Below are 12,910 nucleotides of genomic sequence, written 5' to 3'. Positions count from 1 at the left end.
ATCACTTTAATGACAGCAACAGTCAGCAGACAAGCAGACACATGTATAAACTAAACAACTTGGAGCAGAAAAGTCAAATTATTTACTTACTGAATGAATCTCTTCCATTATTTGGCGAGTAAACTACAGCGTAATGTGTGATGAAACCTCTTTGGTCCTCAGGATGCAAGAGTTTCCACACCAGTGTAACTTCATTCTTATCAATTTTATGTGCAACGATATCAGGGCCATTTAAGGGAGCTTTAAATAAAAATAAACCACTGTTAAAAGTTCAGGCATTTAAAGGCAGGTAGCAAACAAGCTTTTTTAATTAAGGAAGTACAGTTGTGTCCCACTTACCACAATTGTAGATGTTTGAGTCGATCAGTGTTGCAGTACCAATTCTTGGATCCTCCAGCCATGCAGAAGCTCATGAATGGCCCGATTCCAGAGTCTTTACATCATCCCTAGCCGAAGAATGTCCAAAGGCAGACATCTGGAAGTCATGGTTTAAGAAGGGCATCCATTGGTGCCATTTTCAAATCTTTCTAAGCAATGAACGAGCAGTCTGATACCAGAGGACAGCAAGACCTCCCCACTTGTCTGAATTTAAGTGAGAAGGAGAAAAAAACATAGGCAGCAAAGAGGAATTTGATGGGGATAAGAGGACATTTGCAGAAAATATCTCAACCCCCTTGCTCCTAACAAGGAGGAGACAAGTGGTCTGCAAATAAAGGGGTTGGAGGGTAGGATTATGTCCTGCAACACTGACCTATTAAATATCTACAATTACTGTAAGTGGGTCAAGACTGCACTATGTTCTGTGTAGTCAGTGTTGCAGTACTGATTACTGGGAGGACTTCTAAAGCTAAAAGTCAGGTGGTGGGTCAACTATATGACCTTAGGAAATAATATTTTACAAGATGGCTATACTGAAACCTGCGACAGCCCTGGAGACATTGCCTAGGTTACAGCGTTTTGTATAGGTGTGCAGTGAATTCCATGTGGCTGCCACTAGGAATGTCTGGATGGGAAATCTTTTGAAGAAAGCAGTGGTAACTGCCTCATGTCTGGTGGAATGGGCTTTAATATGCCCAGGTAAAACTTTTCCATGATGCGAGTAACAGAACTTAATGCAGTTAGCCATCCATTTTGAAGTGGTTTGTTTGGAGACATGCTTGCCCTGTTTACACTCTGTGAAAGCCACCAGCAATTGCTCTGCTCTATTAGAGGGGTTTTGTCCTGTCTAGATGGTACCTGATCTGCTTGTGCACATCCAGGGAGTCGGACTTATTCTGCCCTATTCCATGGACTTAGGAATACTGGTAAGTAGACAGCCCAGATTACGGTAAGTTCTGATTCCATTTTAGGCATAAAGGAACTGTCCACCCTCAGCCACTTGCACTAGCCAGACAATCATGGACTGCATCCCCTGAATACTATAGCAGAATAATTACAGATTCCAGTCCAGCAAAAACTAAACAGACTTCTTTTTACTCGGTGCAAGGGGAATTTATTTGTTCATTCTGTCATCGTAGTCATACTCTGTTGAAAATGGTACCAAGTTTAAATGTCCCTTCACTGTCTGGCCATTGCTTAGTGGTCTGCTATTTTACTGTTTTAACTAGAATCCTAAATAGCCTCCACTGCACTATAATTAGAGAGGGAAGGGGAGGTTGAAAGATTACTGGTCCTGCTACTGCTTTTGTGACTTTCCCTCTCTGCCCGAATAGGCAGTTTTATGGTGGCTTCTTTATTCTCTTCACTGATAACTAATGAACAAATTTCTACTTTTGAGTATTACAAGCTGTAAGCTTTAAAAGTAGTCAAGAAAAAGTTGCTCATTTTTCCACACTTTTTTCCTAAGTCTCATTTCTTGATAGTTCGCATACTCGTAACACACTTAACACCTCTTAGTTCACCTCGATACTTCAACAAAATTACATTGCCTGCTTCTATATAAAACTTTCCATCCGCGACAGCTGTCTCACTCTCTCAGCCAGCTACTCTCAGGCTCACTCTGCTTCCCTACCGTCTATTTCCACTCACCTAAACTTACACCATCCTATCCCCAAACACTACAAAACAGCCAACCAAATTCCAAGTGGCATAGCTAAGCTACTTACAAACTCATAACACATGCCCAACTAACTCACTTCTCACAATCTACTCCAAGAAATTCCAACAAAAATAGCATGCAACCTCTACCTGGATAACTATCACCCCTTAACTTACAGATGGTACAATTATACTAAGAGCATACTCAATTGCCACATCCTACCACAACCCCGCCATCACTCTGTTGCTGACTAGGAGTATAGAGATGGGGAAAATAAATACCCACTAACTACCAAATTGCACAGTCTCTATCCATTAGGAACACAGGCCCTCTTCAATTACCGCATCAAAGAGAACTAACACACCCATTTATGATTATCAGACCTGAGAGATACACCACACTTCCACTCTCGCACTCTGTGGAGACATCCACCCAATCTCATGGACAATCACTTCAAATCAACCAAACCCCATCTTACCCATCAGCTCCCACTACTACTAACACACAAAGTACAGCTGTCTACCCTTATTATAAATGTAGATGTTCGAGTGTATTCACTGTTGCAGTCATTACATTTGGGTAATCTGGTGGCAGGTTGGCCTCAGTCGGCCTGATTAACAAAAAGTTTTGGGTCCTGCCTCGGTTGCTGTCCCTTCTTCCATGACGTCAGGGGTATAAAACATGCAGCCGACACCATTTTTCTTTTTTTCTTGTCCCAGATGTCAGGTGCCCCCATAATGGGAAGCAATTATATATAAGATTACACCTCTAACAAAAAGCAAATACACCAGAAAGCTTTAAGTATAGTAAACAAGAATAGAGGTATAGACAACAGAAGTCAGGAGGTTGGAGGGAGGGTAACCAGGACTGCAACACTGAATACACTCGAACATCTACATTTATGGTAAGTGTACACAACTGTACTATGTTCTTCATGTTTCACTGTTGCAGTCATTACATTTGGGTAGACTCCCAAAGCACTGTTGCAGTCATTACATTTGTGTAGACTCCCAAAGCTATGGTTGGGAGGAGGAGATTTTACAGCATTAGGGCCAGCTATAAGGCCCTGCAAGACAGCAGTGGCAAAGCCAGCTCTGGATTTAGAGAAAATTGGTAAATGATAATGTTTGGTGAAAGTATGTACAGAGCTCCAGGTAGCAGCTTCTAGGATGTCCCTGGTGGGAATACCTCTGAGAAAGGTTGTAGAAGTAGATGCAGCCCTGGTAGAGTGAGATCTGATCCCCTGGGGTATAGGTTTTCCATGGTGCGTATAGCAGAAACAAATGCAATAGCTTATCCATTTAGAAATGGTTTGTTTTGAAATAGCCTTCCCCTCTTCCCCTGCAGCAAATGCTACCAGCAGTTGTTTAGATTTTCTTTGAGGTTTAGTCCTGTCCAAGTAGAATCTAAGTTGTCTGTGCACATCCAAGGAATGCAGAATCTGTTCCCCTGTGTTCTGTGGATTGGGAAAGAAGGTTGGCAAATGAATGGACTGATTAAAAGCCACACTGGAAACCACCTTGGGCATGAAGAATGGATTAGTCCTCAGAGATACCCTGTCTGCATGAAAGGCTCCACTGCCATAAGGGCCTGTAATTCAGATATCCTTCTAGCTGAAGTAATTGCTAAAAGGACGGCTGTTTTCCAAGAAATAAATTTTAAACCTGCAGTAGCAGCTGCCTCGAAAGGAGGTAGCGTGAGTTTCTTCAAAACAAAGTTAAGGTCCCAGGAAGGGGTAGGAGCTCTCCTGGGTGGTCTCAAGTTTTTTGCCCCTCTGAGATACAGCTTGAGCAGGGGATGAGAGAAGAGGGGAGGTTCTGTGTTATAATGAGCTAAAATAGCTGAGGCGTGGATTTTAATGGAGGAAAAAGACAGGCCTTTGTGAAGCATCTCAGTTAAGTATTGCAACATATGAGGTAAATTGGGTACTGCTGTACTAATCCCTAAAGATTGGTTCCAGGCACAGAATCTTTTCCACTTGTCAGCATAAGATTTTCTAGTACAAGGTCTCCTTGCCTCCAAGATAACATCCATCACAGGTTTGCTGAGGGACGATAAAGGTGAAATTAAGTGATTAGCCAGGCTGCAAGGTTCAATGTTAGAAGCTGAGGGTGAAGAATTTGGTTCTCCTGCTGAGACAGCAGGGAAGGGGTCTGAGGCAGGTGCCATGGAGATAGTTGTGACACACTGCGCAGGAGGGGGTACCAGTGTTGGCATGGCCAGCCTGGAGAAATCAAAATCATCCGTCCTGTTTGACTTTTAGTAGAACTTTGGAGAGCAGAGGCAGAGGGGGGAAGGCATACACTGATAGGTTTTTCCAGCTGAAGGACAGAACATCCACTTTCCAGGCTTGTTTGTGGGGAGTCCTTGTGCAAAACTTGTCCAGTTGGTAGTTCTGGGGGGGAGGCAAACAGATCTATGTCTTGGCTCCTCCATTCGCTTGTCAACATGTTGAAAATCCGTGGTTCCAGTTTCCACTCGTGTGGGTCCATGAGATTTCTGCTTAGTCCGTCTACCAGTGTATTCAATTTTCCTGGCAGGAACTGAGCTTGTAAATGCACTTGGTAGCTCAAGGCTGTGTTCCACAATGCCATGGCTGGTCTGCAGAAGGGGTAGGAATGTGTACCCCCCTACTTGTTTATGTACCACATAACCATGGTGTTGTCTGTCTTTACCATTAGTTGTCCTGGAAGAATGTAGTCCTTGAAGGCTGTCAGAGCATTCTGTACAGCTAACATTTCTTTTTGATTGATATGTAGGTGCATTTGATTTGGGTTCCATTTGCCTTGAATGCACTTCCCTGCCAGGTGAGCCCCCCATGCGTAGTCTGATGCATCTGTAGTTAGGGTTTGGATGGCAGGGGGTAGTATGAATGGAAGTCCCTTGTTTTGGTGGCAGGCCTCTGCCCACCGTAGGAACTCCAGGCGTAGGCAAGGTATGATAGGAATCATTGTTTCCAGGCTGTGACAATGTTAACTCCATAGACTTTTTAGATACCACTGTAGTTTCCTCATATGCAGTCTTGCATATGGAATTAGAAGAATGCAGGAGGCCATGAACCCTAAGGCTTGCAGTACTTGTCTTGCAGATAGCAGGGTTTTTGTGGCCACTTGTATGAAGTAAGTTACCAAATGAATTTGTTTTTCTGGCATGAGGAAGGCCATCTAGGCAGTTGTACTTAAGCTTGCACCCAGGAATGTAATCTGTTGACAGGGTACCAGTTGTGATTTATTTTCGTTTATGGTGTATCCCAGACAAATTAGAACCCTTTTTACAAACGCCAGATGATTTAAAAGTATGCCCTGGTTTTCTGCCTGAATTAGACAATTGTCCAGGTAAGGATATATTTGAATACTTCTTTGCCTGCAAAATGCAATAACTGGAGCCAGGCGCAGTAGACAAGCCAAAGGGCAGTGCAGAGAACTGATAATGCAAATAGCCTGCTTTGAAGCGTAGGTATCTTCTGCAAGATTCCCTAATTGGGATGTGCAGGTATGCTTCTTTTAAATCTAGAGTTGCCAACCAGGCGTCTTTGTCTAGCACAGGAAGTAATTGGTGAAGAGTCAGTATCTTGAATTTTGAAATCTCCAGAAAGGTGTTTAGAGTAGACAAGTCCAGGATTGGACGTCATGATTTGTCTTTTCTGGATACCAGAAAGAGCCTGGAGTAGAAACCTTGTCCCTTTTCTCTTCTGGTACCTGCTGAATAGCCCACATGTTTAAGAGGGAAAGAACTTGTTTTTGAGCCTCTGCCCACTGGTTTGGAGGCAGGTCTGACCACCCGTTTGGTGTTGGCAACGTGTGGAAATGAAATCTGTATCCCTGGGACACTATATTTAAAACCCATTTGTCCTGGGTTATGAGTTCCCAGTTATTTGCATGAAGAGCTCCCCAAAGGGAAGGTCAAAAGATAAGTGCTTGGAAACTTTAAAAGGAAGTCATTAAGACTGTTTACCATAGGGGGAGTCTTGTTATTTCCAGATTTGGAAGTGGAGGCCCCCCCCACTGCTTAGTTCTGAGAGTCCCCTGGGACTGAAACCTGGGTTTTTTGCTATGTCTGGGTTTAGCTTGAGAGGACCTGGAAGGAACTGAAAAGGACCAATTCTTAGTAGGCCAGTGCCTACTAAATCACAAAGGTTGCACTTGTAAATAATCTTTAACAGTTTGCATAGATTTAGCTTTATCTTCCATCTTTTTAAGAACTTCTTCAGCCTTATTGCCAAACAGGCGATCCTGATTTAAAGGAGCATCCAACAGTTTAGCTTTAACATGATCAGGCAAAGATTGCTCCTTAAGCCAAGCATGCCTTCTAAGCACAGACCCAGTAACAGCAGCCCTGCAAGAGGCCTCTAAAGAATCAAAACCACATTACAAAGCATGTTTTCCAACTTGTTCAGCAGAATGCATTAAATCCTGTAAATCTTTATTTTCCACACAGTCAGGAATCAACATAATTTTCTGTTTAAGCAGTCCAATAATATGCTGTTGATATTTTAACATATGAAATTGGCAGTTTAAAGCTCTGATTGCCAAGGTTGCCGAAGTATAAACCTTTTTATCCCATCTATCTAGCGTCCTGGAATCTCTATCAGAAGGGGTAGGATTTTTAGCAGTAGAAGCCTTAATGCCCTTGGGCCCCTGAGAAATAGTTTCTGGATCTGCAAAAGGATTTTTGAAAAGAAACTTGTGGGACTCAGGAACCCTATAGTAGCTATCAGGTTTACTAGGAGCTGGAGACAGGGAATCAGGGGCCAAACTGGATTCCGAGAACACATCATCAACAATGTCTAGTACAGGAGGAATAGCCAAAGGCCTATGCTGAGGTAGAAGAAGGAAATCCCTAAGTCTCTTCTTTGAATCTGAAAATTCCTGACTTTCCCAGTGGAAATGCTCCATTAAAGCATGTAAAGTTTCCCCAAAAGAAAAATCCTCAGGAGGAGAAGCAGAGGGAATGGAATCCTCTGCATCAGAATCCTCACAGGCAGGTATGGACAAATCCAGGTCATCAGAAGAAACAGAATCCTGAATAAAAGATTCATAATCAAGCTCAGCCCTAGGCCTCTGGGGGGGGGTTGACTACCCCAGATTAAAGTAATTAGATCTTCAGCCATTTTTATCATTTGTTTTTTAGGCATTGGGGCCTGAGCATGCGGCTTGGACGCTGGTTTTTTAGACATGGATCGAGATTTAGGCCTTTGTAATGAAGGCAGTGTTGATTTAATAAGGAAGTCTGTAGGCCTGAATACATCCTCAGAAGCCGGTGCCTGCACAGCGGCTCCGGACCCATCCAAGGTAAAGACATCCGCGGGCTCCATAGTTGATGTATCTCGCGGCATACCGGACTCCGAATGGGTCTCAGTAGAGGACTGCGAATCAGCAGTAGCAGGTATCAGGGGCTGCGAAAGCGCCTCACTGAGTACCGGCGAACTGGTGACTGGCTTAGGAGAAGCGTAGTCAGCAGTTTTAGATCTTGGCGGCCTGTCTCTGTCTTTATCTTTGCATATTTTCAGAATCCCGCTAGTCAGAATGCTAACCGATGACATTTCTGAATAATTAAACCAAGAACCGAAATGTTTAGAGGCAAAAATATACTGACGATGGATAGCACACTGATTAAATAAAGCACAAAACCGACAGCAAGGTACGTCGTGGTCAGGGCCTAGGCAAGGAATACAGTACGAATGAAAATCTTTATGAGGTGTTTGCTTTCCACAAGTAATGCAATTATTAACTTTTACTGATATCGGAAAGGAGCAAGAAAAAGTTTTCCCAACGGGGTACTTCGTTTTAAGTTGAAGACTTCGGTTCTGAAACTCGAAAATGAAAATTTCAGGAGTTGGCCGACTGGTACTTGCAAACTGCTTCTGCTTTGGGCACTGCACGGCAAGAAAGACTGATAAAATGGCGTCAGCTGCATGTTTTATACCCCTGACGACCTGACGTCACGGAAGAAGGGACAGCAACCGATGCAGGACCCAAGACTTGGTTAATCAGGCTGACTGAGGGCAACCTGCCAGCAGATTACCCAAATTTAATGACTGCAACAGTGAAACACGAAGAACATCCACTAATCCTAACCACAACCTACTGTTAATGTACATAAACCTCAAGAGGCATCTACAACAAAATTAAAGACTCCACACATACACCGCAGCACACAACCCAGACATTTTAATCATCACCAAAACCAAACACTAAAGATGAAGAAATCCTTCCCCCAGGATGCAATATATTAAAAAAATGATAGGATGCATAAAAAGGCTGGAGGGGTTGCAATACTTTTAAAGACAGACTAATCATCACCAGATAATCACTGAGTCATGCCAACCATTCCAACACAGAAATATCTATTACCCTCCTATACCCAACCAAACAAAAACCTAATTGCATTCCTGCCATATATATTCCCCCACGTGACAATGTTCCCAGTCTCATGGTTTTCCACTAATGTAAATAAAGAAACTACTGTACTTGTGGATGTGACCATAGACTATTTACTCGTAAATACCAACTCCCCTATTCTTTCTATTAACGTATTTAATTTCACTCAAGTAATCACCTCGCCCACTGGAATTAAACACAGCAACAGCCACTCACTACTAGACTGGAGCCTTACCACCTCATCTGGTCACACATAATACACCTCTGGCTGTCTCTCACACATCAGTGATCATATCCCCATATTTACTACAAGATAAACTAATCACATGCCCAAACATACAGTATTAAAACAAGCATGTAGACTTTCATCTTTTGACACATTTACCTTTATACTACCTCTCCCAGTACAACTGGGAAACTAAAAAAACTACCACTAGAAGATGCTGTTAACCATTTCATTAACTTTCCTTAATACACTAAATAAATAGCTCCCACAACAACTAAGAACTGAAAACAACCCTGCTCCATGGTTTACCAAAGATACTAAACAGCTCATGCTAAATATAAACAAAGCCTACAAGGCATGGAATAAAGATAGAACACTACAACAGTGGCAAATTTTTAGACAAATTAGAAATCAATGTAAACAGGTCAAACTGAACAACACTGCATTCATTCACTCACTTCAAGGTAAACAGGGCCACAATCCCAAGCAATTCTGGACAATCATAAAAACTCTACTATACCCTGGTCAAACCACCACCCTATCTCCCACCACAAATGACAGAGTCCCCCCCCCAGATCTACCCAAATTCAACAGACTTCAGTCTGTCCTCTCGCCATTAGAATCTAATCCACCCTCCTCTCTCTATTCCTACGAACAATACTCAACAATTGCCCTCTCATTTACTTCTACCAAATACCTACCTCAGCTATCAAAATTTACCTTCAAAAAATTAAAACCATTGCACCAGCTTTGACAAACTCGCACCAGAACACCGTAAGTTAGCTGCTGACGTCCTGGCATGCCCCATTCTCAATACTCATAAACAGGCCCATCACAGAAAACTATGTACCCACTACCTGGAAAAAAATCACAAACCACTTCACAAAGGTGGATCAACCACAGACCTCTCCAACTACTGCCCCACTGCAATTCTCTTCCCTGTCCAAAATGTTAGAAAGATGCATACACTTTTGACTCCTAACCCATTTCATAAACTACTCTCTCCCGCACAGCATGGCTTTTGACCACACCAGAGCACATCATCAGCTCTACTTAGTTTCTCATGTCTTGTTTTATGCCTGAAAAAGCAGTATCTGTGAAAGTTTTTACTAGCAACTATAAATTATTTGAACCACTCGTTTCTCCGGATTACTAATTTCCTTTGTATTTATGGTCTCTGAGAAACTAATAAACAGAAAAAGTAGTAACCTAATATTCTTCCTGTTCCTGGATCTGTCAAAAGCAGACAGTATCCCACCAACTCCTAATCAATGAACTATCTTCCCTAACACTATCTCATTCAGCTCTTACTTGGTTCTGTAGCCATCTCTCCAATAAACAGGCCCTAAAAGGGAATCAGGACCTATACCCCTTCCTCCCAGTTTCCGTTGGTGCACCACAAAGGCCAATTCTAGGCCCAGTACTTTTCCAAAATTTTCACAAGCAACTTGCACAAAGACAGCAAACCTGCCACCCTAGTACAATATGCCAACTATGACACTTTAGTACAATACACCAACTATGCCACTGTCGTACAATATGCATACACTACCACCATCTACTTAGCTTCAGCAAATGACTCAAGATTCCTTCACTTCCACAGAATCATGGCTAAAGGCTCATTAGCTAATCTTAAACACAACCCCCCCCCAAAAAAAAATAATGCTTTTCATGGCCAGAACTCTTTCAACAACCAGTACACCCTTTAATACTAACTCAAATGCCAACATCATAAAACTGTAACAAAATACTAAACTACTAGGAGTCATAACAGACGATCTAAAATCTGACCTGCTTATCACATAGGTCAAGAAAACTCACTAAAAACTGAGCTTCCTCTACTGAAACAAACCCTCAAGAAAAATTTAGACTCCTCAAGAAAATCCTTATCCTACCTTCTCACCTCCCTTCTCTATGCACTCATACTAATCAACATTCAAGCAAACCTACTAAATAAATTAGAGGCAAATTTTAACAAACTAACCAAATTTGCAGCAATGCATCCTTCCCATAAGCACCACTGCTTAACACTAAAGAAGCTCAGCTGTATAGAAATACCTAATCACCTCACACTCACTCAACTTCAAACTGCCCATAAACTAATACACAAACCACACACATGCCTTTCTCTACAAAACATTCTCAAGCACTACCCCCACCATGTTGCCTTTGATTAGGTAATCAGAACCTACTAATAACTTCAAAATCCTGCAACACAGCTGGAAACCCAACTATACTTGTCCAGTGTCACCAAACTGTGGAATCCCCTGCCTATTCCACTAAAAGAGAACATCTGTGCATCTAGCTTTAAGCACAACCTAAAAGCACTTAAACTCCCCCTAGTGCTGTTCCTGTTCACACCCTGACTAACTTTCTCTCTCTCTCCCAGATATCTAAACTATCACCAACCCCTAACTCTTCAATCTTATCCTGTAAATAAATCCTATCTACATTTATAACTATATACTGCTTTTCATTACTCCTATGCAAATGAAATTTGTATATTGCTGTATAAGTAAATGCAATCTATGTATTACTATACAACACTCCTACAGAAATCAAACTGCAGTAACCTCTCTTAATTATATTACCCATTGCATGATTATAAAAACCCTATATTTATTGTTACAAAACTGAAATTTGCTTTTGTCTAAATTTTTGTAACTTTAGAGATTTTCTCCTCAGGCCTTCACTGAAAATGGGACTCAGTGCCCAGTCGGACGATCTTGGTAAACAAAATGCAGTAAATAAAAACACATGTTTGTTCTGAGGGTGACCCTATCCTTGCTGAGGACAGTGAAAGGATATTTACACATGAGGGTTAATAGCACAGTGTCTTCCAGGTATACATCTTTTGACAGGCAGTGGCAGCAAGTTTTTTTTTTTTTTTTTTTAACACACTTTAGATCCAGTGCCGGAAAAAGGTTCCTTCTGGGTAGTCTCAAGTGAATCACACCCTTACGAAAAAGCTTCATGTGGGGGCGCACAATGATCAGTGGAGCACTGTGTAGGCAAGCCGATACTGCAGATGCACGTACCTTAATGCTGGAAGAAGAAAGTCCTTGTCTATTGAAACCTGACAGGTACTGCAAGACTAAGTTATGTCTGCCTGAGAATGGTTAGTGTTTTTATTGTGACACCAGATGGAAATATTTTCCATTTTCCCAGGTATGGTTTTCTGGTATTGGACTTCCTTACTTTCCTTAGAATGGAAAGCACATCCTTGGGATAAGAAGCATTTGTGTCAAAACCCTATCCTCCAATCTGTTAACCTGAGTGTGGCTAGCTGGGAGTGGGCTCTGTGTGATGGCTCTGGTTGCCATCTCCTGGACTGTCTAGGTCTTTTGCCACGGGGAGGCCTCCCTGTCTTGTCTAGGTGGAAAAGGTCAATTCCTACTGTCCCTTGGGGTCAGAGACAGATAAAAATTCTTTTACAGCTTTAATTTGCTTTCCTTTTTAAACAGCTTCTCAAAAATTTGTTCAGCTGGAGAACAAAAAAAGAAATTCCTCATCCAGTGGGGAATCCAGTAATTCTACCTTTTCCTGATCTGACATGGGCTGGGTCCTGAGCCATGAATGTCTACAGATGACAGAACGTTGGTGGCAGTTGCTCTGCAAGAAGCATCCAAGGCATAGTAGCCACATTTAGGGACTGTCCAGGGACTTGTAAAGCTTATGTGGCTGTGTGACAATTGGGGAGAGATGGGCGAAGGCTGAGCATTTGCAGTGGATTGCAGGAGGAGTCTGAGGGAGATCTGGGGACTGATCTCCTCAGTGAGGCTCGGGCTAACACCTCGGTGGAAGGGGTAGCAATATCCCAGCAGCTATCTCCTACCCAAGTTCGAGAAATCCGAGCATTGTTGCAGGTATTTGGGAACGTGTTCACTGGGAAACCAGGGTGCACCCACCTGGTGCAGCACCAGGTAGATACAGGACACCAAAAGCCTATTAGGCAGGCCCCCTTATAGGGTGTCTGAGAGAGTCAAACAGACTCTTGAGGGAGGAGGTACAGGAGAGGCTGGAACTAGGGGGATTCAAGAGTCAAACAATCCCGGGTACTCACCAGTGGTGTTGGTGCCAAAGACGTATGGTAGCACCAGGTTCTGTGTGGATTACAGGAAATTAGTCACACAGAGTCAGATGTTTACCACATGCCTAGGAGAGATTAGGCCCTAGAGCAGCTGGGTGGGGCTAAGTATCTTACAACCACTGATCTTACCAAGGGTTACTGGCAAGTGCCCTTGACTCCCAGTGCTACAGAGAAGT

At 42.6% G+C, this 12,910-nt stretch overlaps 1 protein-coding gene across 1 annotated transcript in view; it reads right to left on the bottom strand.

The window, feature by feature from the left end:
- Nucleotides 1-12,910, bottom strand: part of LOC122795556 (interleukin-6 receptor subunit beta-like) — a 1,057,822-nt gene that overhangs the window by 252,754 nt on the left and 792,158 nt on the right. Inside the window, exon 11 of the mRNA XM_044063785.1 lies at nt 91-240. Within this exon, the coding sequence (XP_043919720.1) occupies nt 91-240 (150 nt within the window). The remainder of the gene's footprint in view (nt 1-90; nt 241-12,910) is intronic.

Source organism: Protopterus annectens, chromosome 2.part2, assembly GCF_019279795.1.
Source record: "Protopterus annectens isolate FY-2018-M chromosome 2.part2, PAN1.0, whole genome shotgun sequence".
Classification (NCBI taxonomy): Eukaryota; Metazoa; Chordata; order Ceratodontiformes; family Protopteridae; genus Protopterus; species Protopterus annectens.
This window is presented reverse-complemented; position numbering and strand designations above follow the sequence as displayed.